At 37.3% G+C, this 27,939-nt stretch overlaps 2 protein-coding genes across 3 annotated transcripts in view; both read left to right on the forward strand.

Annotated features, from left to right (window-relative positions):
* Positions 1–27,939, forward strand: part of LOC131432639 (uncharacterized) — a 115,815-nt gene that overhangs the window by 6,340 nt on the left and 81,536 nt on the right. The window lies entirely within an intron of this gene.
* Positions 3,963–27,682, forward strand: LOC131432632 (WD repeat-containing and planar cell polarity effector protein fritz). The gene is made up of 7 exons (XM_058599032.1): positions 3,963–4,985; positions 5,345–6,080; positions 6,283–6,489; positions 25,084–25,888; positions 25,958–27,171; positions 27,229–27,376; positions 27,431–27,682. Exons 1-7 carry the CDS (start codon positions 4,903–4,905, stop codon positions 27,517–27,519), a joined length of 3,282 nt encoding a protein of 1,093 aa, XP_058455015.1. The 5' UTR covers positions 3,963–4,902; the 3' UTR covers positions 27,520–27,682.

Genomic DNA, 27,939 nt, shown 5'->3' on the forward strand with positions numbered 1-27,939 from the left:
TTCTCATACTAGGTTGCAATATTTCAAAACCCTTGTATGGAGCATTCACAGACATTTTCATAGACACAACTTATGCAAAGGTTATATGCACATAGTTAGAATAAGCGGCAATAGTAAAATGATTCTATCGCAATTATCCACTGCCCATACAGAATCGGATCGCGAAACGAGAATAAGCGACCGTTTGTTGCTTCAGAGAAGATCCCCACAGCAGCGTGCTAACCTTTGATTCTCAGAAATGTCATCAAGAGAAATTCGCTCTCGCCCTGGTATTGATTCTATGTTAAATGAGCCATGTCGGGTTTTTGTTGTTTCGATGATTTCCGTCTCTCTTTGATGGCACTGATTCAATCGTTGAAGAGTTGCCAGTAAACGTTTTTTGATACGATAAAAGCCATCCTTGCAGTAAACTACTTTGAATCTATTAGATAAAATACATAACATTCAATATGTGGAACACGTAGAAAGTTTCCATGCAAAAATCAACACATTTGCTCTGGAAGTACCGGCTAAGATTTTATCCGGTTATCCTATTCAAAGTGTTCAATCCCATTCCCAATAAAAATCACTACTAATCTAATCTTTTTAAGATCAGTTGATCAGTGATATTTGAATCACATCGATTTTGATACTGATCGGCGGTGATTATGTGCTACTATTATAACTGATTCCTGTAAGATCAAATTACTGGACGATTCGATCAGCTTTGAGCATTGTGGAAGAAAATCACATATGAGCAAAATCAGACATGAGTGCCGATTGATTTACATCTAAAATCGTTTATCCCAATAAAGGGCGTGAAAATTAGTGACAACAGTAATCCTACAGGGGGGGGGGGGGGGGGTAGGGTCTAACACTTTTGAAAAATCATTTATTATTTTCTTTATATTTTGTTATAGTAAAACATTTGAAGAATTTTATGTGAAATTTTAAAGCCTATTGGAACGAAACTCTGGAAGTTATGGACCTTTATCTATGGCTATCTCATTCTACGAAGAAGCAAGAGCTCGGCGCACAGGCCCAAGATTTCTACTTCGATTGACTTCAAAACTTGACAAAACATTCTTGAAATGTTTCGTTATAATAAATTATAAAAGAAAAAATATGATTTTTTGAAAATGTTAGACCCTGCGAGCTCCCTGGAGTAATTAATTGTTTCCATTGATTTTAGAGACTTAAACCTTTAAACGCGTTTTCCTCGAAAGCAGGTTTTGAAAGTCCGTGTCCATCATCATTCAAAAACTACTGCACCAATTTTTTCAAATTTTGCACACACTTTCTACATATAAAAAAACAGACCCCAGCGTTTTCCTTTTCGTTGTTTGTTACTTTGGGAAGGTTGAACAGCTACAAAATGGCGGATTTTTCTGTGAAAAATCGTAGTTTTCACTTTGAACAACCACCAAAAATTTAAAAAAAATGAAAACAATCAAACAGAATCGTTGGGGTCTAGAAAATTTTTTTCTCTAACTATGCTGCGTTCATTTGTTCACTTCTGATTAGTCTGCGCTGGGACACAGTGGACACCGCAAACCATAATTTTTAAGTCCTCAAAAATACCTTTTCACCAACTTATTTCTCAATATTTTTCAACGAAAAAGTTACAAAATGTTGTTCGAATGATGCTTTTTATCATGCAAAACATTGGAATTTATTGAAATTATAATACTGGAAAAATGGGCGAAAATGATGATTTTTTCATCGTTCAGACCCTAACCACCCCCCCCCCCCCTTAATTGCAATAAAATGAATACTAGATGAATGCTAGATGAAAGTGTTATGAAAATAATCAGATTGGATCGTAATACAATTGATAATGTTAATTTTACAGTTTTCGCTACGCAATATCAATACGCAATGCAAAATTATTAAAAAAAACCCTTCTTAATCCACCTAGTGGTGTGATAATGCCTTTCTCTTTTTTCATAAAAGTCTTATGAAAATATATTTCTTACTTTTATTAAATAATTTCGGATATCAATTTTGACACCAATTGATTCAGATTGATTCGAGTAGTTCACAAAAGCATGCTTATGTCACACAGTCAGCATCATTTTTCCAAACTAGTGCTTGACATTTGCGTTGCCTATTTGTATGAGAACAGTGATGCTAATCTAAAAAAAGCCTTCTTAGTCCACTTAGTGGAATTTTCATATATCTTGAAAAATCACCATAGGGGGGAGTACATGAAATTTTCGAAATCGAAAAAAAAATTTTGATGCCAAAACGCTTAGAATTGCATGAAGCGTCGAGATTTAGTGTCATCTCGAAAAAAAATTTTTTTTTATAAATCGACTTTTTGGGACTTAGAAAAAATATAAAAGTCCCAGAAAGTGGATTTTTTCAAAAAAAATTTTTTATGAGATGACACTAAATTTCGATGTTTTATGCAGTTTTAAGAGTTTTGGCATCAAAAAAATTTTCGATTTTGGAAATTTCATGTACTCCCCCCTATGGTGCCAAGATCGAAAATTGTCAAACCTCGGGCAGCACCCCTTACGCATGTCCGATTTAGCTCAAATTTAGCATGAAGGCTTTTTTCGAGGTGCTTAAAATTTTGAGCACAAGAGCTTAACAAAAATAGAGGTGATCCCAAAATTTTGGCAGCCTTACCGTATAAGAGCGGTAAAAATCAACGTGTTTTGTCGGTTACGTCACATATACCATCATACATCTGGAACCAAAAGTCACAGCCATTTGATCTTCGAACTTGATCAATGGCCTGACAGCAGCTTTCAAACGAGCCCAAGTTTGTTAAAATCGGTTCAGTCATCTCTGAGAAAATTGAGCGCGTTCAAATACAACGCTTTTTATCGGTTACGTCACTTATACAATCATATCTCCGGAACCAAAAGTCTCAGCCATTTGATCTTCGAACTTGATCAATGGTCCAACAGTAGCTTTCAAACGAGCCCAAGTTTGTTAAAATCGGTTCAGTCATCTCTGAGAAAATTAAGCGCGTTCAAATACAACGCTTTTTGTCGGTTACGTCACTTATACAATCATATCTCCGGAACCAAAAGTCACAGCCATTTGATCTTCGAACTTGATCAATGACCCGACAGTAGCTTTCAAACGAGCCCAAGTTTGTTCAAATCGGTTCAGCCATCTCTGAGAAAATTGAGCGCGTAGAAATATCTTCGAAAAGTGCACACACACACACACACACACACACACACACACACACACACACACACACACACACACACACACACACACACACACACACACACACACACAGAGACATTTTCCGATCTCGTCGAACTGAGTCGAATGGTATATAACACTATGGGTCTCCGAGGCTCCGTTCGAAAGTCGGTTTTTCCAGCACTTCTAATACCTTTCTATAGAGAAAGGCAAAATATACCACAACAAATAGTGATTCTAGCGACAAAAGATTTTGTTTTACTTCCAGCTGGTTGATGCTATTTGACATGATTTTGATTTAAATAAGTAACTGGAGCGCAGCATTTGGCGCTGCTTTTCAATGGTGCGTTCGGATTGGCGTAGTCAAATCCTGCACCTGTTACTTCTGTGTATGATATTCAAGCTAAATAGGGTAATATTAATTAACTCCATAGCACGCTTTGTGATTGCACTTGTTTTTCTTATCGTTATAATTGTTATTCATCGCAGCATATATGTTAATATTATTAGCAGTTTTTATGGATGATATTATACCACCACTGAATAAATTTCAAATACATCACGAAACATGGAATTTCGATGCGACCGACGAGATAAACTCATTTAACGAGCTTAAAATTATTGATATCGGATGGGAGCGGGTCATATCGCCGAAAGCCATTTCGCCGAAAGTCGTTTCGCCGAATGCCATTTCGCCGAAAGTCGTTTTGCCGAATAGGTCATTTCGCCGAAAGTCGTTTACATTTATAAATTCTAGCTAAAATCAAAATTTATCTTATCAAAAATCATTCGTTGCAGAGTTCATTATAATATCTACAATAAATATGTGAAAAAATTATACTAACTATTTTTATTTACTGTGAATCAAAAACTAGGCTTATTTCGACACCTTAAATGCAGGTTTGAAAAAAAAGTATTCACGGTCATGGTCAGTTTCTGAATACGATGTATATACTTCATGAAACACGTTGCACGTTATACAGCTTTGCCGACCAAGGAAAGTCATCATTATGATTTAAAACAGGGTTTTCTCTAGTTATCACTTAACTTGCAACGGCAGTTAAGACGACTTCGTTGCCAATTACTACTGTACAGACCCGTTCTGTCGACAGTTTTAGGACTTGTGCCACAATTATACTGACACTAACGATCTTTTTCCTGAACGGGGTTCGAACATACGACAATTGGCTCATACGATTAATGCCTTGTTTTTGGAAATTTCAATAAACTATCGAATAAAAGTCCAATCAATATTTATTCCGTTCTCACCTGAAGTTGAAACTGAGTTTGACGATCAGTTTTATCGTGTACACTCGAACCACCAGCGAGACCAGTTGATCACCGTTGATCGTGTCCCTCGATGATCGAGTGCTTGCTGCAACATAAAATCGGCTTTGCTAAACGCACACCTGTAGCATAAAAATATCACTCTCGCAAGCTTATGTTTTACATTCTCTCTCGCTTATGCACGAAGCGATTTTGACAGAAAGCATAAAGTAGCAGGCAGTGAGTGTAAAGAAAGATGGCTCCTAGATCAACAGGTAGTTAATTGGTTCGACGGTGCGTTTGTTTTTCAGTTTTTCCATTCGAAAAATATGTAGTTTCGCGATTTGTCTAGTTTCATTCGTTGGTTGATTGATTTCGCTACAGTTTAACGTACACCAATCGTGGAATGTACTCAGTTTCGGTTCGTAAATCGGTGAATGTTTTGTGTTTCGATGTGGCTACAAGTGGATTCTGTTTACGCCTCGGAAAATGTTAACATTGCTGAGCGAATTGCGTTTCTGGTCCACCAAGGAGGACATCAACATCAAGGACACCGATCTGGGAGCGATCAAGTAAGTAAAATGATTCCCTCCTGTTCGTGCGCAGGACACGTGATAAAGGCGATTGCAGCCCTCAAGCCTCAAGCTGAGAAAGAAGAACCTTTGCTGCTCGAGCAGAGATTTCTTAATCGATTACGCGAGGTCTTTTTCCCATCGGTTGAGGGCCTATGGCTATTGTCTTACATTTAGCTCTTCGCGTGTCTCTTCGCTCTTCTGCTTGCTGCAATTTTGTGCAAAAAACACCTTCTTTGCTGCTGCGAGGTTGATTGTTTTCTCACAGACCTGAAAGCAAACAATGCTGATAAGTCACGTATTAACGATAGTTAGTGATTCTGTTACATCACTTACTCGTTCGTTTAAATCTTTTGTAGGTATTCCGAAAAAAAGTCGGAAAATGCTAAATCAATTTATTTGGAAGGCAAGAAGCAGTACTTTGAGTCACGGGGGTTCAAATGGAGCGTGGATAATAAAAAACCCATCAAACTGAGAAATGCGCTGCGATTACTGGAAGAAGAATTGCGACAGAAGCGGGTAGTCTTTTGTAAATGGAAAAATAATGTCATCCTGCAAATCATGCTGTCCAACGGACTGCTGATACATGTCGCCATCAATCCGTTCAACGGCGATATCAATCGGGTGTACTTTGACAAGTACTTCATCGGTAAACTGCTGACCGAGCACATCACGGACGTTGTCATCACCCACGCGCACATCTTGATCTCGTACAATGAGAACCAAATCACGTTCGTGCACTTGCAAAAACCAACCGCGAAGAGAAATAATTTGGAAAAGATTAGTCTGATGGATCCGAAAATCTATAGTGTTATAATCGGAGGACCTACGACCAGAAAAATTCCAAAGCATCTCGTTTGCAGCAGTTCTCAGGATCTCGTCATTGTGTGGACCAAATCGTCTCAGAATGAGGTTTATCCGTGGCGCCCGACCATCAAAGACCAGGACCGGGCTAATCTGCACGTGTACAAATTGAACGGATCGAAAATGGATCTGCTTTGCTACTACTGGACCGAGTATGATCCCATTTCCGTGGATTTTTCGCTGATGAACGGATTTCAGGTCCACTCGGTTGAGCAGAAGGTGTCCAAAAAGGTGAGTAATGAGATTGAATTTTTTTTCTGCCGGAAAAATTCCCATGGCTCTTTTCCTCTGACAATAACAGTCATGCTGTGCAGTAATGGGATGTTTAGAATTTGATTTTATTTGCAATTCAAATACTATTTGCATCTGCTTAAATTTTTTTGGGCTTCAGTGAATTGGTTCAATGTTCGACTAACGTTTGTGTTTTTTCTAGGGTGACGTCACCATCGACAGCTGCATATACCAGATTTATAAGACAAAAATGCGTCGCATTGCGGTCACTTCCATTCCGCTGCAAACGCAGGTCTGCTGCAATGCGTTTAGTCCCGATCATGAGAAGTTGATGCTTGGCTGCATCGACGGTTCGATTGTGCTGTTTGATGAAGGCCGAGGGATCACACATCTGGTGAAGGCAGCATTCGTAAGTAGCTAGTTTTTCTTTTACGATGGTTATCCTGATTGATGCTTTGCAGTGTGGCTATGAAGTCGGTATTCTTATTAGAATGTGTTCCTAGTAAAATTTCTTCAACACATGTATGCTTGTACAAGCTCCACCAACATGGACTTCCAGCGGTTATAAATAATTATTTGCACAACCTTTTGTCAGAGAAGTGCATGTATTTTTCACATGGCGATTTGGCAACATTCAGAATTAGCTACATGGGTCTCCCGCACGGCTCATGCCTCAGTCCGCTCCTCTATAATTTTTACGTGAATGACATTGACAGCTGTCTAGTAACCCCATGTACACTAAGGCAATTGGCAGATGATGGCGTGGTTTCAGTTACTGGGCCCAAAGCTATTGATCTGCATAAACCATTGCAAGATACCTTAGATAACTTGTCCGTTTGGGCTGTTCATCTTGGTATCGAATTCTCTGCGGAGAAAACAGAGTTAGTCGTCTTCTCAAGAAAGCATGATCCCGCGCAGCTTCAGCTCCATATGATGGGAAGAATGATCCAACAGGTTTTAACTTTTAAATACCTCGGGGTGTGGTTCGATTCCAAATGCACGTGGGGAGGACACATTAGGTATCTGATAACGAAATGCCAACAAAGAGTAAATTTTCTTCGAACAATAACAGGATCTTGGTGGGGTTCTCATCCGCAAGATCTAATAAAATTGTATCAAACAACGATACTTTCAGTGATGGAATATGGATGCGTTTGTTTTCGTTCCGCTGCAAACTCTCATTTTATCAAACTTGAGCGAATTCAGTACCGTTGTTTGCGAATTGCCTTAGGCTGCATGCACTCGACACATACAATGAGTCTTGAAGTTCTGGCGGGAGTTCTTCCATTAAAAGATCGATTTTGGGAGCTTTCATCACGCCTGCTAATAAGATGTGAGGTGCTGAATCCCATGGTAATTAATAATTTCGAACGACTAGTCGAGCTTCGATCTCAAACAAAATTTATGACAGTATATTTTAACCATATGTCACAGGAAATCAACCCTTCAAGATATATTCCTATTCGTGTCAGCATCCTAAGTGCCCCTGACTCAACTTTATTTTTCGATACATCCATGCAGCGTGAAGTGCGTGGAATCCCGGATCATCTACGCTCGACGGAAATCCCAAAAATATTTTTAAGTAAGTTCAGGCATATTGACTCTGAGAAAATGTTTTACACGGACGGATCGCGAATTGAAGAAGCGACAGGGTTTGGTATGTTCAACAATAATGTTTCGGCCTCATTTAGGCTTCAAGAACCTGCATCTGTTTATATAGCAGAGCTAGCAGCAGTTCATTATAGTTTGAGTGTAATCGTCACATTATCTCCAAACCATTATTTCCTCTTCACAGATAGTCTGAGTGCAATTGAAGCCATTCGCTCAATCGCTGCTGGCAAAAATGAACCGTTTTTCTTGGGTAAAATAAAACAGTGTCTGAACGACATATTGAATAATAATTATCTAATCACTATAGTCTGGGTCCCGGCTCATTGCTCCATTCCAGGCAATGAAAGAGCCGATAATTTAGCCAAACGTGGTGCTATTGAGGGTGAAATTTATGAGCGACCGATTGCTTTCAACGAATTCTATAGTTCGTCTCGCCAAAGAACACTTGCCAGCTGGCAAGCATCTTGGGATAGAGATGATCTGGGTCGGTGGATGCACTCAATTATTCCGAAAATATCGACAAAGGCATGGTTCAGGGGACTGGATGTGAGTAGGGATTTCATTCGTGTGATGTCCAGACTCATGTCCAATCACTACACGTTAGATGCACATCTCCTTCGAATTGGGCTCTCCGAGACTAATCATTGTGCTTGCGGAGAAGGTTATCGGGATATTGATCATGTCGTTTGGACATGCGTGGAGTATCGTGATGTCAGATCTCAACTAATAAATTCTTTGCGTACCCAAGGTAAACTATCCAATATCCCAGTTCGAGACATTCTTGCTTGTCGTGACCTTTCATACATGAAACTTATTTATCATTTCATAAAGAAAATTGGAGTTTCAATTTAATAAAGGCCCCTTTTAAGACTTAGTTCTGATCCCAGCTGCGTCCATGAGTTCAACCAATAGCTAAATTAGAATAAAAATTATGTAATGATACAAACAAACTCGAATCATTTTATGAAATTATCAACAAAATGTCTGAAAATAACAGCTTATTTTATAATTTATAGAAGTTAATCGTTTGGTTCAAATAATATTTCCGAGTAGATTTCATAATTAATGACGAGTTACCTAAGATGATATTTAAGCTATAAGAGAATATGTTTTAATAAATTCAAAACGTTGTGACTATGTTAGAATTAAATTAGGATAAGAATGTTATGTAAAAGTGATGCTACGGCGAAGAAAAACTTATGTAAACTGCCTTAAGAAATAAACGTATTTATGGAAAAAAAAACATGTATGCTTGTGAAATAACATTAAATAACAGAATGAAAAAGGATTGCGTTGGAAAATATTTATATACTGTTCTCGCTTCACCCATCTTTTTGTCTCAATTTGATTCCTTTTACCACTATGCGACAATCAGCTCGATTAGTGAAATTAATCTATTGATGGTTTCAAGTTTTCAATGTTGTTTGACAAAACTGTTTTTTCTAACAATTTAGAATTCGTAAATTAATCATCAAAATCAATCACTGCTAATTTATTGCAATAAGCTTAACTATCAAAACAATGAGCAAATTCAACTGTGAAAGTAGTTTTTGAGACGAAACTGCTTAGTGCAGAATGTAGGAAGTCACTTACTTTTTTTTCATAAATACGTTTATTTCTTAAGGCAGTTTACATAAGTTTTTCTTCGCCGTAGCATCACTTTTACATAATATTCTTATCCTAATTTAATTCTAACATAGTCACAACGTTTTGCATTTATTAAAACATATTCTCTTATTACTTAAATATCATCTTAGGTAACTCGTCATTAATTATGAAATCTACTCGGAAATATTATTTGAACCAAACGATTAACTTCTATAAATTATAAAATAAGCTGTTATTTTCAGACATTTTGTTAATAATTTCATAAACTGTTTCGAGTTTGTTTGTATCATTACATTATTTTTATTCTAATTTAGCTATTGGTTGAACTCATGGACGCAGCTGGGATCAGAACTAAGTCTTGAAAGGGGCCTTTATTAAATTGAAACTCCAGTTTTCTTTATGAAATGATAAATAAGTTTCATGTATGAAAGGTCACGACAAGCAAGAATGTCTCGAACTGGGATATTGGATAGTTTACCTTGGGTACGCAAAGAATTTATTAGTTGAGATCGATACTCCACGCATGTCCAAACGACATGATCAATATCCCGATAACCTTCTCCGCAAGCACAATGATTAGTCTCGGAGAGCCCAATTCGAAGGAGATGTGCATCTAACGTGTAGTGATTGGACATGAGTCTGGACATCACACGAATGAAATCCCTACTCACATCCAGTCCCCTGAACCATGCCTTTGTCGATATTTTCGGAATAATTGAGTGCATCCACCGACCCAGATCATCTCTATCCCAAGATGCTTGCCAGCTGGCAAGTGTTCTTTGGCGAGACGAACTATAGAATTCGTTGAAAGCAATCGGTCGCTCATAAATTTCACCCTCAATAGCACCACGTTTGGCTAAATTATCGGCTCTTTCATTGCCTGGAATGGAGCAATGAGCCGGGACCCAGACTATAGTGATTAGATAATTATTATTCAATATGTCGTTCAGACACTGTTTTATTTTACCCAAGAAAAACGGTTCATTTTTGCCAGCAGCGATTGAGCGAATGGCTTCAATTGCACTCAGACTATCTGTGAAGAGGAAATAATGGTTTGGAGATAATGTGACGATTACACTCAAACTATAATGAACTGCTGCTAGCTCTGCTATATAAACAGATGCAGGTTCTTGAAGCCTAAATGAGGCCGAAACATTATTGTTGAACATACCAAACCCTGTCGCTTCTTCAATTCGCGATCCGTCCGTGTAAAACATTTTCTCAGAGTCAATATGCCTGAACTTACTTGAAAATATTTTTGGGATTTCCGTCGAACGTAGATGATCCGGGATTGCACGCACTTCGCGCTGCATGGATGTATCGAAAAATAAAGTTGAGTCAGGGACATTTAGGAGGCTGACACGGATAGGAATATATCTTGAAGGGTTGATTTCCTGTGACATATGGTTAAAATATACTGTCATGAATTTTGTTTGAGATCGAAGCTCGACTAGTCGTTCGAAATTATTAATTACCATGGGATTCAGCACCTCACATCTTATTAGCAGGCGTGATGAAAGCTCCCAAAATCGATCTTTTAATGGAAGAACTCCCGCCAGAACTTCAAGACTCATTGTATGTGTCGAATGCATGCACCCTAAAGCAATTCGCAAACAACGATACTGAATTCGCTCCAGTTTGATAATATGAGAGTTTGCAGCGGAACGAAAGCAAACGCATCCATATTCCATCACTGAAAGTATCGTTGTCTGATACAATTTTATTAGATCTTCCGGATGAGCACCCCACCAAGATCCTGTTATTGTTCGAAGAAAATTTACTCTTTGTTGGCATTTTGTTATCAGAAACCTAATGTGTCCTCCCCACGTGCATTTGGAATCGAACCACACCCCGAGGTATTTAAAAGTTAAAACCTGTTGGATCATTCTTCCCATCATATGGAGCTGAAGCTGCGCGGGATCATGCTTTCTTGAAAAGACGACTAACTCTGTTTTCTCCGCAGAGAATTCGATACCAAGATGAACAGCCCAATCGGACAAGTTATCTAAGATATCTTGCAATGGTTTATGCAGATCAATAGCTTTGGGTCCAGTAACTGAAACCACGCCATCATCTGCCAATTGTCTTAGTGTACATGGGGTTACTAGACAGCTGTCAATGTCATTTACGTAAAAATTATAGAGGAGCGGACTGAGGCATGAGCCTTGCGGGAGACCCATGTAACTATTTCTGAGTGTTGCCAAATCGCCATGTGAAAAATGCATGTGTTTCTCTGACAAAAGGTTGTGCAAATAATTATTTATAACCGCTGGGAGTCCATTTTGGTGAAGCTTGTCTGAAAGAACATCAATGGAAACTGAATCAAATGCTCCTTTAATGTCTAAAAATACAGATGCCATTTGTTGCTTTTGAGCGAAGGCAATTTGGATGTCAGACGAAAGTAATGCAAGGCAATCATTCGTCCCTTTATTTCTACGGAAGCCAAACTGAATATCTGACAACAAACCGTTCGTCTCGACCCAAGTGTCGAGACGTCGTAGAATAATTTTTTCGAACAATTTTCTGATGCAGGACAACATCGCAATGGGTCTATATGAGTTGTGATTGGAAGCTGGTTTCCCCGGTTTTTGAATGGCGATAACTTTCACTTGTCTCCAGTCAGGTGGAACAATATTTTGCTCAAGAAACTTGTTGAACAATTCCAACAAACGTCTTTTTGCGAGGTTGGGCAGATTCTTCACCAAGTTGAATTTAATTCTGTCCAACCCTGGAGCGTTATTGTTACAAGACAAGAGTGCTATAGAAAATTCCATCATTGAGAATGGGTTATTAATAAAACCATTATTTGGAAGAGATTCCCGTATAATGCTCTGCGTAGGAACAGAATCTGGGCAAACTTTCCTAGCAAAGTCAAATATCCATCGGTTCGAGTATTCATCACTCTCATTGCCCACGTTACGATTCCTCATTCGTCTGGCCGTGTTCCAAAGAGTGCTCATTGAGGTATCTCTTGACAAACCTTCGACAAAATGTCTCCAATAGCTACATTTTTTGGCTCGAAGTATGCTCTTGTACTTGGTTTCTAAAACCATAAGTTTTTCAAAATTCTGAGGAGTTTCTCCTCCCCGTTTTAGAAACGTCTTGCAAGCATTTTGTTTTGCGAGTTTAGCCTCTGAGCACTCTTTGTCCCACCAGGGGTTGGGAGGCCTTCTGTTAGTCGTTGGCCCAGGAAAGCGTTTAGTTTGGGATTGTTCTGCTGCCTCCAGAATCGAACAAATGAGGAAGTCATATTCTTCAAGTGGAGGGAGCTCTTCCATTGAATTCAAAATACTAGAGATACTACTTTGGTATTTAATCCAGTCGATATTTTTTGTCAAATCATATGGAATACTAGCGGAAGTAGCAATGCAATTGCTACTGCTAATTGAGATGATGATTGGTAAATGATCGCTACCGTGTAAATCAGGCAGTATTTTCCAGGTGCAATCTAGTCGAATTGATGTTGAGCAAAGAGATAGATCTAATGCACTTGGGCGTGCCGGAGGTCTTGGGATCCGTGTCATGCTACCCATATTTAATACCGTCATGCTAAAATTGTCACAAATGTTTTGTATTAAAGATGATCTGCTATCATTGTAAACGGAACCCCACATAATACCGTGCGAATTTAAATCCCCCAGAATCAATCGTGGTGCAGGAAGGGCTTCAACCATTTCATTAAGCTGTTGCTGTCCAACTTGTGCTTTTGGAGGAATATAAACCGAAGCTATGCAAATATCTTTGCCTTTAATGTTTATTTGGCAAGCAACAACTTCTATACTAGAAGTTGAAGGGACGTTTAATCTATAAAAGGAATAGCATTTCTTAATTCCCAAAAGCACTCCACCATACGGAGAGTCTCTATCGAGACGTATAATGTTAAAATCATTAAAATTTAAAGCTATGTTTGAAGTAAGCCATGTTTCGCATAAAGCAAATACATCACATTTTTGACTATGCAATAATATTTTAAATGAATCAAGTTTTGGCATGATGCTTCGACAATTCCACTGCAGGACAGTGATTGTATCATTTGCGACGGGTGATAAATTATCCATCAAAAGATACAAAACCTGAGACAATTGGCCATTGAGCTGATAACTGCTTCAAAAAGGTTCTAGCTATTGGAAGGAATGCCATTATGAGGGTCTTTAAGGGTTCAGATATATTGAATGCTGAGAAAATCCATTCAACAATTTCCGAAAACTTCAGTAATCCTGTTGGTGGCTGTGAAATGGAGCCCACTGGATTATTATCTTTTTCTGTACTAGATCCTGGATTGGTTTGTGAATTTGACAAACCAGGAGGCACAGTCTTTGGTTTTGACTTTTTTTGTTTAACACGGGGATCTTTTTTTGAAGATGAAATTTTAGGTGTCTTTTTTGGTAATTTGGAGGAAGACTTCTTTCTCTTAACTGACCCTTGGGTAGTGATAAACGAATTACCTTCACTATTTTCGTCAGAGTCAGAGTCCTCTGGTTCCTCTAGATTTGAAAACCCGTTTTCGGTTTCCAAAGGGGGGACATCAATGACCGTTTTAAGCATTTCTGCATATGTGCGCTTAGACCGTGCTTTTAAAGAAAGCTTAATTTTGTCTTTGTGCACTTTAAATGCAGTGCATACTGAAATATCATCATGAGGACTATTCCCACAATAAATACATTTTTCAATTTCCTTGTTGCAATCATTATCTTTATGAGGCCCTTCACACTTAATACATTTTGGTTTATTACTACAGTAAGTAGCTGTGTGGCCGAATTTTTTGCAGTTCGTACAATTCATTACATTTGGAACAAAAAGCCGAACAGGGAGGCGAATTTTATCGACATAGACATGGGACGGCAACGCAGACCCGGCAAATGTCACTCGAAACGAGTCTGATGGGCGATAAACTTTTTTTTCCTCTTCATGAACTACTGAGTACAGTTGTTTGCACTCCAGTATTTTCACACCCTCAAGCATAGAGTTCTTGAAACGACCAACACCATGCTTGAGTAAATCATCTACCGAAAGACTCGCTTCGGTAACAACACCGTCAATTTCGACATCTTTGGAGGGTATGTAAACTTTATACTCTTTATTGAAATGTTCCGAAGAGACAATATCATTCGCGTGTTTCAAATTATTTACCACAACACGAATTTTATCGTTATTTACTTTTATGATCTCTTTGATTGAAGAGTATCGTGATGTCAAACCTTTATTAATTTGAAAAATGTTTAATGGCTTTGATATACGTCTAAAAAAGACTATCCAAGGCCCAGAAGAGCTCTCCTGATATTTTTTCGTTCGTGGGGGTATCGGATTCATGCTAGGATTTACGTCCATGGATTCATCCATTACATTAAAATTTTTAACTAAACTTTAAAATAAAATTTGAAACCAACACTACACAGTACTCAATCAAAAGGAAAAGAAAAAACTTCTACCTTGAAATTGTTGTCTATCTCCGTTGCACTGCCGTGTAGATCCTCGTTGCTCTAGATGTTCTTGTTGGATGTATCTGGACGTTGATACAATGCTGAAGCTCACTGTAGCGATAGAATATGATGTGATGCTACTGCTACCTGACATCCAGCACCACTCGAATTCCGATTTGCTTTCGTCTTCGCCAGCTGTAACCAGCGCAGGTCACCGGTGTATACCTGCGTGTTGTATGGCAGTGGAAAGACCGAGTTGTCTTGTCTCCTTCTTCCTAGTGCTCCGCACCGATATGCTTCTGCACCGAAGTGCCTTCGCACCGGTGTGCCTTTGCACTCTCCTGCTTCTATGTGCCTTTGCACTCTTCCTCTTCGATGTGCCTTTGCACTCTCCTGCTCAGCACTTGTGGCTGTATATTGCGGCCTGGGTAGAGTTTGGGAAACGCCCTTTGTTGTTTCCTTCACCAGCTTGGCCCAGCACTAGGGCTCTCTTATGCAGCACGACTATACGTTTTAACGGCTGCTGCCAACAGGTCTCTACCTGTAGTTCAACCGTTGTCGTATTTAACGCGTGTAAACCAACCAGCGTTATTAAACTGTACGCTTCTATACACAACCTTCTCGGTTGAACGGCTATTACTGAATGAGGAAGTCACTTACTGTAGCCTCGATCTGATTTATTCATTCACCTACTTACTATGGTTGTTACCGAAGAGTGGGTTAAAAGTGTTGGGCAGACCTGCAACCAGAGACACTTACACGCAGTCTGCGGGCAAAAGTTGTTCTTTCAACCATAATATCCAGTACATGGATGAAACATTTCGCTATACATGCTTGAACCCGCCTGATGGTTTGTTTGAAAAGGACTCATCAGACTCGTGTCAAACCTCCAGGAGAAAACAAGTTTTCTTTAAATGATTTGGGCTGGCTATCCACAATCCCTCGCCCAGTCTTCAATTCGTCTGATGCCCTGATGCTTCCATCCAGTGCTGAAAGCGGTCCCTTCACGTGACATTTTTAAGTGCAATTTCTAAGTTGTTATCTGAAACTGTAGATGTTTGCTTTGAATGTCGTGTGCTATCCAGGCAGTCGCACATGAATGTCACTCATATCACACGATAGAATGTCACATATGACAGTCATGACCGAGCGCTCGGCGATGAATGTAACGAAAGAATGATCATCATCGACAGGAAGGGCCGCATTTTGTTTTCGGTGCAAATTTCATTGTTGGCAATAAACTTTCAGGAAAAAATTCATAACGGCGTCAAGTGACTGTTTTCATCGCGATACTGTTCCATGAAACAGTCGAATATCATATACTTATTGCATAAAAAATCGCATGTTCAACATTTTTAGGGGTGCGCAGAGCATAAAAACAATGACAAATATTAATTGAAATAAGTAGAATTTTAATATTGATTGAAAATCACATGTAAGCGTTTTCAAGATGCATAGGGTTTTCAACTACCGAAAATTGATATTTTCAATATGCAACCAGTGAAAATTAACAACTTTTGAAAAAAAATTAGGGTAACGGCTCCCTATTTCATCTGAGCTCCTATTTCCATCTCATCCCTTCACCTCATTACTTTGAACATGAATAATATTTTAAAACCTACCTGAACCAAACTGTGAAATGTTTTAAAATGATTATAAAAGCTATTGTCACATTTTCCTATTGAAAGAAATGGTTTTAAGTTCTTCGGTTATCGTTTTTTTTCATTTAAATAAACTCTCTTTTCCATTTAGGACACATTTTCGTCTCAAGATTTACAGTTCATCATGTTTCTGATTATCTACTAATCGATTCGTCTCAAAACATGATCACTTTTTCGCACAATTATACTACCATTGAATGCTGTATGACTTTATAATTAGTAATGTTCACTTGCTACTTGTTTAATTAACGATTTAATACTTCAAAAACTACCCGACAAACAGTAAAAGTCTTTAAAAATATGAGATGAAAGTTTTTCACTTAGTTCACTTGATTGCGCTTTGTTTTCATCTCATTTGGTTTCGCAAAGTTATCTCAAAATGTTACAAAACAAAAATTGTTTTTCTTCTTCAAAATCTCATCAAAAAGTATGTTTTTGGTATCCGTGACATTAGTTTAATTATATTATTGATATTAATATTTCAATAAAACTGTTTTGGCTTCGAATATTACCAGGAAGAGCATGTTAAATACTAATGAAATAACCATTGTGGCAAATCTAGTAGCACTGGTTTCATTCCGCTATACGTCAACATAACGCTGTGAAGTGTGTTTGTTTCATCGGCTGTGCACAGCGATGCCAGATATTTTCATAGAAAATATGTATTACGTTGCATAGAAACTCTATATCTGGTCTATCTGTTTTCACTAATAAAATGATGTTAAATCTGTTTTCACTAATAAAACCTGTCACATCATTTTATTAGTGAAAACAGATAGGCCAGATATAGACTTTCAATGCAACGTAATACATATTCTATGGAAATATCTGGCTTCAAATAGTCCAAATTGGTTCCAAATTTTAATATAAATGTTTGTCAGTGTTCATAATCAATTATCTACATAAAAGAATTCCACTTTAACATGTGATTTGTCCGTTGATTAATAAACTTTTAAAGAATCACTGCAATCAAATACTAATAGATACTCAGAGAGAAAAGTCTAATTTTTTACTTCTTTCTTTCTATGAACCTGTACAAATCTGTATTAAATTTAGGAAATCTTTACAAAATCGGTACTTTGATTTAAACCAGTATGCGAACGCAAAAATCTATACAATACATATAAATCTGTATAAATGGCATCTCTGGCTCTACACTTTGTTTTAAGAAGGGCTAATGAATAAATAGTAACAATCACAGTTTTGTTTTTATTTAAAGTTCACCAGATTACCTTTTCAGTAAAATTTTAAATTTAAAGCGAGAGGTAACAGAAACGACTGATAAATTTTTAAACGTTGAAATGATTTTATACTGGTTCTAAAAATATCGTATATTGTCTCATAGTTAGCATTAGGCCGTTTTTAAGAAGAATTCTGACATTTTGAACCTGAGAGTGTAATAGTGGAATATTTCGTTTTGATTGCTGTCGCCATTGCTAATTTATAGGATGAATAAAGGATCAACGATAGGATGGATAAAAATCCATTGAGATGAAATTAGGAGCAGAGTAGTGAACATTTCATAAGTGTTTTTTGCTGTTTTATGAACATTATTTTAATTTCCAAGGAATGTGAATCAAATCTCAATGTGGAGCAAGGCGAATGAAGCAGTAATATGTAATAGTTATAGTGATTTTAGTGGCTAAATCGAGGTTTGAAGGCGACGTCCTTACAAATGAGATGAAATAGGGAGCCCTTACCCTATATTATTTGGACTGAAAAGAAGGTTTAGTAGTGACGAAAAATTGCTAGAATTCAGCATTTTTGAGGTGCGTAGCTTTGTCAATCAACGAAAATTTTAATTGTTTGCAAAATTTTAAAACATAAAATAAATGGACAAGGTCGTCAATATTGATCGAAAATCACAATATTTAAGAATTTTCTTGATGCATAGGGTTGTCAACCAGCAGAAAAGACGGGTGGGTAATGTCAGAGACACAACTGGAGGACTTGAATACGAATGAAACAGACATGCTTTTCCACACTTTGGATTTTTTTTAGTTTGAGCGAATTTTATACCTATTTATTATAAAAAAGGTAAACAAACATGATTGAAACACATTTTTGTCGAATCTTACCAAAAATCTGGGATAATTCCATTTTTCTAACACTGTAAGTAAAATGATTACGACGACCGACGTATAACATGTAAAAAATCAAATGACACCAAACATTTTCCATTTATAACGTAAAATATTCGTATTTTTTTGTGTTTTTAGGGGTATCCTTTGGGAAGTGTCAATACATAGTTGGTAAATTGTTGTATCTGAAACATACAGCAATGTATAAGTCATAAATTGAAAAAAAAAAACGTAAAACGAAACTGCTTAGCATCTGTTTGGTTTCGGCTGTTTGAATTTGGAAATTCAGAAGATTATCAAAAAAAGCATTTTACTAGATTCATAACTGATCGGATTCGTCAATTCTAAAGTTGTAGTGTATTGTTATGAAGAGCCCAATTTTCGTTACTTGTATTGTCTATGGGAACTACCATGTATCTAACTATCAAAGAGTTTTTAAGGAATTACATAGATGTACAGGTGATCAGTCGACCACAACCAGTATCACACTCAGCATTCACATCCCTCGCTTTTGAACTAAATGAGCAGTACACAGCTCTTATCGAAGATTTTGATCTGTAACAAAGAATAAACAATTTCACTATAGGCGAGAAAATTAAATATGAGAGCATTTTGGTTATAAATTGAATGACTAAATGGATCGTCTGAGACAACATGCACAAAAGTGTCTCTTTAATATTCAATCCAATTAAAAATACTCATGACTTATAATTATCCATAGCTAGTGTCTTTTTTACTAATGAACAAAATGTGTCGTAAGACCACATCACTCAATCACTGAAAATATGCCATATTTCTCTATGTCGGTTTTGCACGATACGCTTTGTGCGATGATTCGTTCACTTCATGTATTTGAAACTTTGCGCGCCTTATTTTGGCACTGAATTTCACCTTAATGCTCGTTCATACCAAACATTTTAGAAAAGTTCAACGTTGAGTTATTTCTGGATATCTCATACTACTGAAAATTTGATCATTAATTTTCTGAACATATTTCCGATGGCACGGAGAAGGAACTATATTGCTGTTTTAAATACAATAAGAGATATTCACGATTGAGTTCTACCCATTTTTGTACGGGGTAAATTTTGAATAGACGTCGTAAGTCGTAACCACGACAATAAACATTTTTTGGAAAAAAATGTTGAACATTTATTGAATGGAAAAAAAAGTCAATAGAGACAGAAAATTTCATGATTTTAGAATTTTAAAGGGTTGTTCAAATTTCAAACATAAATTGAAATGTTCAAGAAAATATGGGAGTTCGTGTCTAACAATTTTCACAACACAAATTATTATTTTAATATAATAATTCGAGAATGCAAACGTATAGAGAACAAAGAATAATCAGATTTTAAAAACTTGCGGCCGTATAATCAGACCAAATTGGCTCAAATGTCATGTTGCCCTGGTTATTAGTAGATTTGTACCTTTAATGCTGCGTCGGTAACTGACAATTTTTTTTTCACTTTAATTATCAATAATTACGACACGGTTATGGCGATTTTGTTTAATTTTTTAAAACTGATCCAAAGTTCAAGATCGATGGAATCATTTCATATTGAAAGTACAAGAATATCCGTGCGAGTGCCTTGGAAATAAACAAGTTTCGAGCCACTGAACCGAATTTTTAAATTTTGGATGTGTTGTGAAGAAAAGCCTATACTCCAGAAAAAATATGAAAGTTTGAAAAATTTGGAATTTTGAGCTGATTGTTTCACTTTTTAAAAGTTTTCATGGTTTGTGGATATTTTATTTTTTTTTAGACTTTTCTGTATAATATATCAAAACATAGGCGAAGTGAAATTTTTCGTTTTTGAGTTATAATATTTTGAAAATTCTTATTAGGAAATGGAAGATTAAAGGGGTCTAATGGGAGATTGCCAATTATCTTTCTCCGGACAGGACCAGCCTAGTGGTCGTGTGGAATCCGAAGGCAAAAAAATGTAGCCAAGAGTTGATCAACTGGGTTCCTGCTTCTTATCGTAAAAAGCCACAATTGCAGGAGTTTCTTTTACCAGATCAGGAGTTTCCAGTTACCAGAACAAATTTTTACTTCACTATCACTTCATTCAACAAAGTGCTTTTATTTCTTCTATATTTCTATTGCTTCGAACTTTTAAGAATAGTCTAATCGGGAAGAAGTATTTGGCTTCTTTCATGTTATTTCTCGTTCTTTAAAACTATAGGTTGTGCTGAGCTCAATTAATGCCCATTTCTCATCGCTTATATTTAAGTGGTGAATCGTTTACGAAGCTTTCACTGAAAGTGTTTCGCTTAGTTGTTCGTAGTTTTTTTAGTTCACGCGTTTCTTTTACTAACTTAAATTTTGAATTTAGTTTTCTAATGCTAAGCCGTCTAGATGGTGGTGTGCCAAATTTGTCCGCGTCCTTTGTTTTTTAGAATATGGCGATTTATCAGCAATAAAATTGTTCCACTAGAACAATTTGCGTAATTTTATTAGTCTAGCATTTTACGTTTTGTTTTGTCTATCACTATTGGTGGCTGCTTTTCAGCACCGGACCACAAGTTCAGGGTCGTTTACTATTTTGGTCTCCGAAGAAATTTCACTTCACTACTCGGTTTAGGGCGGACTTTTCTTCCCAACCTATGGCCACTGAGTAAATCGTTTGCGGCGGAAACAAATTCGCAAAAAAACAAAATGGACGACACAGCTTGTATAAAAAAAAGACCACACAATTGAAATTTTTAATCCTTATATTCTACCGAATAAAAAAATTATTCTATTTTCTACTTGCGCAACTTTATTTCTTGGAGAAATTCTTCTTCTCGACGCTCCGTTGCGGCCGTGATGCACGTTGGTCGACTTGGTGATTCTCTGGACGACGAGCGGGACGGCACTGACTTCGGGGCGATGGAACAGCAACTCCAAATAAATCAGCAACTCGGCCTGTTTGTAGCGAAGGCCTATGTTCCGGAGAGTGATACTATTTTTTGTTTCACCGCAAAGCCACACACGTCGGGCTAAAGGCAAACAAATTCAACCGGCCAACTTAGTCTATCGCACTTTTCCAGTATCAAATGTTCGTGGGGCACCTTCGGCACGAAATACTGATCCCTTTGGATCTACTTAGAAAAATATTCCTATCACGAAACGGATTGTGATCCCTTTGGATCAAGTTTAAACTTTTCGAACTAAAACGCGTTGTCACTTTTGGCGTGTGACTCGCGGCTGCGACCTTCACTCGTCCGGGTCAGAATAATACAAGCTCTCGCTCAAAGGTTTTCCCGCGGTTTTATAGGCTTGCTGTCCGTTTTCCATCCCAATCTCACCGCCGCCTTCAAAGCAGACCACCCCGCATTTTATGCTGCGATGATGACGATGATGACGACGATGACATTGTGTAGACAGATGACGGTTACAATGTATTATCGTTTTCTGGTTGGTGTCTTGATTAATATATGTACCTACTATCCTTGTTTCCTTTTTCTAAATATTATTTAATATGTGATATGATTTGATATATGAATTGAACAATAACAAAGATATATACATAAATTGATGAATAAAAATAAATAAATAAATACTTTTGAATACAATATATAATTTAATAATGAATACGTAGTAAAAAAAAGTAAATGAATAAATAAATAAATAAAAAAAAAATAAGTAAATAAATAGAATAAATGATTAAACAAATAAATAAACCATACTTTTGACACCAACCTAGACTATTAAGCAGAATTTAAACGTGACTCAAACGTGTAAACACGGAATAGAGACGCGGTTGACATTTAAATTCTACTTAGACATTTACTGACAATTGATATAAACAAAAATATTACAAAATTTGATATATATATATATATATATATATATATATATATATATATATATATATATATATATATATATATATATATATATATATATATATATATATATATATATATATATATATATATATATATATATATATATATATATATATATATATATATATATATATATATATATATATATATATATATATATATATATATATATATATATATATATATATATATATATATATATATATATATATATATATACAAGCTAGACTCAGTGACCAAAGGAACAACATTGTGACCAAAGAATAACAGGTCACAAGCACGCATATCCTCTTACTCAATATGCTGTTTTATTTATTTCTTTAGTGTTTGTATGACCAACTAGGAATCGGATCCTTTGAATGGCCAAGTTTCACTTGATTCAGACGTCTTGTTTGTCTTCGTTGAACTGTCTAGGTATTTACTGTGATAGCCAGATATTAGATAGGAGATTAGGACAAGACAAGTTCAAAATTGGCCTGGAATTGTTAGGATGAAAGTAGTTTCAGAGCATAAAATAGTTAAATATAAACTCCAATAAGCTAACTATTGTCTTATTTTATCATAATCATAGCACCTCAGTTTAGGACTAATTGATCTTCAAATAAAATAATTGCATATTTAAGTCTCGGTCACCGGCTGCCTAGAGATTGAGGAAGAAAAACTATAGGTTGAATAACTAACATTTTTCTGAAAATTTATCAATGCATTTCGACTATTTCAAATCAGATGCCTATTATAAAATAGCTGAAGCTTTCATTTTTGTAGATTGTTCTTATAAAATAATTGTCCATGATACACGGTTGGTTTTAAATCGATTGAAAATTTGAACCCTGCACGACGTATGTCACTTCTAAACAGAAAAATTACAGCATAAAAATATCGCGGAGTTGGGCGTCGTTGTCGTGAATCGGTATTATCGTAAATAATATGTTCAATCTATTCGTGTTGAGGTCGGTTACACATAAGCGTTCAAGTTACGAACACCGCGTGTAGGTTTTCAATAAATTAGATTATTATCTACCAAGATAAATCCTGATCATTACCTCGCTCCACACCACTTCTTTCCTGTAACACTAAGCTAAGCTAGTCTTTTGAAAATTATTTTTAGAAAGTATGGGCTTTTTCACACAACATATCCTAAAATAAAGGAAAATCGGTGATTACCGGGAATTAAAACCAAAGATATCAAGTTTTTCAAAAAATCATATTTGCATATTTGCGGGTCTGACATTTTTCGATGGAGATCTATATTAACTGAATTATGTTTTGTATTTTCCATGAGCCATTTTTTTGTGAACTGCTTTTCAACCAAATAAGTTATAAAGTTTTTCAATTTTCATTGGTAGACAAACCTATGCATCTTATAAATGCTTAAATCGGGGAATTCTCGATTGCTATTGACTACCCTTTGCAGCTTGGAAATAATTGAATCTAGAAATTTTCGATCACTATTAACTTCTAATTTCATCCAAATACTATGTGGAACTTTTCAAAAATTTGTCAATTTTCGTTGGTAAACAACCCTATGCATCTTGAAAATACACTGAGGTTTCCTTTTACGCGGGGGATATGTTCCGCGTATAAAAAAAGCGTAACTTCGGAAATCCGCGTAAAAAAAACTGCGTAACTTCCGAAATCTACTTAAATAAATTTTTTTGATGCCAAATATCTGGTGTAATCAGAATTTTTTTTAAATCAACTTTTGGAAAATTTTGAGCCGAATGTCTTAAAAAGGCATGAAACGTTGAGATACGGTGTAATCTCAAAAAACATTTTAGAAAAAACGACCTTGAGACTAGGAGAATTTGAGACTAATTTCGAAAAACCGGGTAGGAAAAAAATCGCAAAATCGAAAAAATTTAAATAAATCGACTCAGGGATTTTTGAGATCTCCGAAATCGAAAATTTTTTTGATGCCAAATGTCTTAAATATGAATGAAACGTTGAGATCTGGTATAATCCAAAAAAATTTTTTTTTTTTAAATCGAAATTTGAGTTGACTTAAAAAAAATTCGGGATAGCACCAGATCTCAGAACAAAAAAACTGCATAATTTGCGGGAGAAAAACCACGTAAAAATAGTCACGTAAAAACTCCAATCTAATAATTTTTGACCACCTTCAACTTCCGATCACCATTGACTTTGATATTTAGGAGTTTTTCATAAATTATGAATTTTGGTTTGTTGATAACCATAAGCAACATGAAAATGCTAAAATCTATATATTTGAAAGTTTTTCAAAAATAGTCTTTTTGCATATTTGTCTATGCATTTTGAAAAAGCTTAAAATTATCATACGTTCCATTCATCGCCCGTGACAGTCGCCGCTGCATTCATTCGGCACTCGGTCATGACTGTCATATGTGACATTCTATCGTGTGATACGTGTGACATTCATGTGCGACTGCCCGGATAGTAGGCAACATGAAAGTTCTCAGATAACTTAACAAGGCTAAAACATATCGTTAGTAGTCGTATCCACAGTGCATCGTTTTTAAGTCCGATGTATGTTTCCATCATCATTTCAAAGTTACGCGTCGCAATAGCAATGTAATCGAAAAAGTAAAAAATAAGCGAATTTCCACCTTCCAATTACCTTACACTTGTTTGACTTTTACCTCCTCGATTATTTGTTCATTCGATCATTAGCGTATTTAGTATTAAAATATTGAATACATACTGTCAAAATCCGTCAAACACAACGAATACCAATCAACTGCAAGGGTAGCATCAATTTGACCTACGAAAATGATCATCCGATTATAACAACAAGCTCTCGTTTCAGATCCCGATGTTTGTCTCGTGGCATAGCGATTCCTCCGTTGTTATGGTTGCCAACGAAAAGGGACAGTTTCAGTGCTTCGATATAGCTTTGTCGTGTGTGCGGGCTCAGCTGGCCAGCGAAGACGTAGTCCCATCGAGTGTACTGGACCTGTCGAATTATTTCGTTCACCCGTCCAATCTTGCCAAACTGTGCTGGAGCAAAAAACCGGAAATAACGGAACATTGCGAAAAGTACGCCGTCACGGATTCCTTCCTAATACTGGTGTTCGAAAATGGGCCCATCGGTTGCTTGCGATTCGTCGGCAGCACCGGGTTGAAAGGGGATATTCATACGTCCGGTCTAACCGCCGACGTGCTGATCCACAAGTACATTTCGTTGAACCAGGTTGAAAAGGCTATCAACATCCTGCTCAGTCTGAATTGGGACACATACGGAGCGATGTGTCTGCTGTCGTTGCATCGAATAGCAAACTATATTTTTAAGCAACCCTTGGGAATGGAAAGAGAACTGCAACTGCAGAAGGCTCTGGGAAGTTTCCTGGTACCTGTGAAACCACTGTGTTATGAGACTGAAGTAGAGTTTGGCGACCAAGTCAACGATATCACCCTACGATTCTTCCACTATCTGCTAAGAAACAAATCGTACAACAAGGCGTTCAGTTTGGCCATCGACATCAACGATGCCGATCTGTTTCTGAAACTGCACGACAAGGCAAAGCTCGACGGAGATCTGGAACTGTCCAAGGAGGCACTGAAAAAGGTGGACGATATCAATCGGATATGTACGGATCGAAGCGACAGCGAACGTAAGTGTATTACATTTGTAAATCTGCTCTTCATACGATAAGGTTCTCTTATGATTTTTTTTCTTATAGACTCGTTGTGTTCCAACTCGTCATGTTCGCTATGTGCGGAAAGTTTTGATGACGAAGACGATGATGACGAAGGAGAAGACATTGAATCCGAGCATGAAGTTCTACAAATGCCACGCCCAGTTAAGGTTTCCACTCAAGACGCCAACAGTTTCAAATCATGCTCCACATCGTCTAGCTCTTCGAAATCTTCACAAATTCGCAACGGTAGTCCCAAGCATCCTCCGCTTCCGAAAACAACGGAAAGTAGTAGTAGCAGTAGTGTAGCTACGAGAATAGGTACCGCTAAGTTACGTACCAAATCGGAACTCAGCATCGATCGTCCTCCGTTGCCATATGTGCCTAAGAAAGCACCGACCACGACAATGCAACGTAGCCAAACGGCAACAGCTCTGAAGCTTTCGAAGCAGCAAAAGTATCGAATTTCGGAAAGTAAACTGAAAGGAAAGTCGCTTAGTTCGAGTAACCTTCTTTCGATGACGGACAGCACATCTCCATATTTCGGAACATCAATCCAACGAGGGAATGTACGTGCACGTTTAAATCCTCGCGAAAAAGCAGCGAAACTGTACTCATTGGCAGCCAATAGTCTGTCGATGGAACAGTTGGACATATCCACACGAAGTCCGAGACAACCATTCTACGTTGACTTCGTGGACAATCCTGTCACTGCTCGACCGCCTCCCAACGGGCAACATGTGGTGATAGACGTAATTCCCAAACCTCTCGGTACGCTGCAATCGCCGAATACACTGAAGTATCCCGCAACCAACATACTGGACCAAACGATCGGTATCCCCATAGTACAAGACGAGCCGGATTTCGCTCGTCATTCACGGAAACCTTGGTTCACCTCGCAATCGTCTCAGTTTCGAAGTATTCCTAACAGCTCCAATGCAAACAATGCTCCCCGCACTGTGATCCATCAGTACCCTCTGATATCCGGCAACATTCCGTCCAAATCACAGTCCAAACTTCACCATCAACCGCAGCTTGATGTGATCGACCGAACACGGTTTCCTCGAAGAAAGGAGCCAATGACGGCTTCCATTCTTTCCAACAGTACAAATTCTTCCTCCTCTGCGATGGCTGGCCCATCAACAGCCAGCTTTCCGCAACAACCGGGAAGCTCGTCTTCGTCTTCCTCGGCAAAGAAAGAATCCGGGGAGAAAAATAAGGTAAAATTTTCCGACACCGTAACGGTTGCCGTAGTACCGGTAAGTACCTGCTAGTAGAATCCGATTTTCACCCTGATGACACCGGTAACGTTACAGGAAATTCCCCGGAAAGACAAACTAGGTGAAAAAACACGTAAACCAACATACAATCCACTGATAGCCGACCCCAAACGGGAACTGGCTGAAAGTTTACCACTGTGCCATCCAAACGATGATTATCTGAAGGATTTCACTCCTATGCAAGGTATGTTGGGGCCAACTATTTTCAAACGTATCGAAATAACGCTTGGTTTTCCAGATATCATCGGTAATAGCAACGAGCAGGAAACCAACGAGGATAACAAAAAGATTCCCAACATCAAAGTGGTCCATTTTGGCGTTGTTTAGAAGCCTATGCCTACGTTTTTTGTGGGTCCAAACTGTAATCTCGACAGTGGTTTTGAAAATCGCAATACAAATTTCTATTCCGTCCAGTGAAGCTGAATCAGTATTTTAAATAAAGTGTTTATAACTGTTTGTTGAATCTGCATATTTTTTGTAAATATATAAACCGTACTATTTGCTTAAGCAAGTTGTAAGTGTATATTTATTATTATAAGTATATCTACAATGATTGAATAAAAACTAACTATTGAACAACATTCTGGGTTTGTACTGGGATGGGACATTTTAGAGCTTGCAAAAATGAGCTTTAGAGCTTGAATAAAGCGTTACAGCTCGATGGTGTAATAATGTCACTAATACAGCTCAAACTTAAGTCATTCAGCAGTTCAACATAAACTGCTAAGCAGTCGTAAAGTTTTCTCA

The sequence above is a fragment of the Malaya genurostris genome, chromosome 2 (assembly GCF_030247185.1).
Source record: "Malaya genurostris strain Urasoe2022 chromosome 2, Malgen_1.1, whole genome shotgun sequence".
NCBI lineage: Eukaryota > Metazoa > Arthropoda > Insecta > Diptera > Culicidae > Malaya > Malaya genurostris.

Excerpts from the sequence above, each read along its gene's own strand:
- LOC131432632 (XM_058599032.1), top strand. The coding sequence starts at position 4,903 with ATGTTAACATTGCTGAGCGAATTGCGTTTCTGGTCCACCAAGGAGGAC. Across the intron at positions 4,986-5,344 it reads ACCGATCTGGGAGCGATCAA|GTATTCCGAAAAAAAGTCGG; the intron begins GTAAGTAAAATG and ends AATCTTTTGTAG. Across the intron at positions 6,490-25,083 it reads ATCTGGTGAAGGCAGCATTC|ATCCCGATGTTTGTCTCGTG; the intron begins GTAAGTAGCTAG and ends CTCTCGTTTCAG.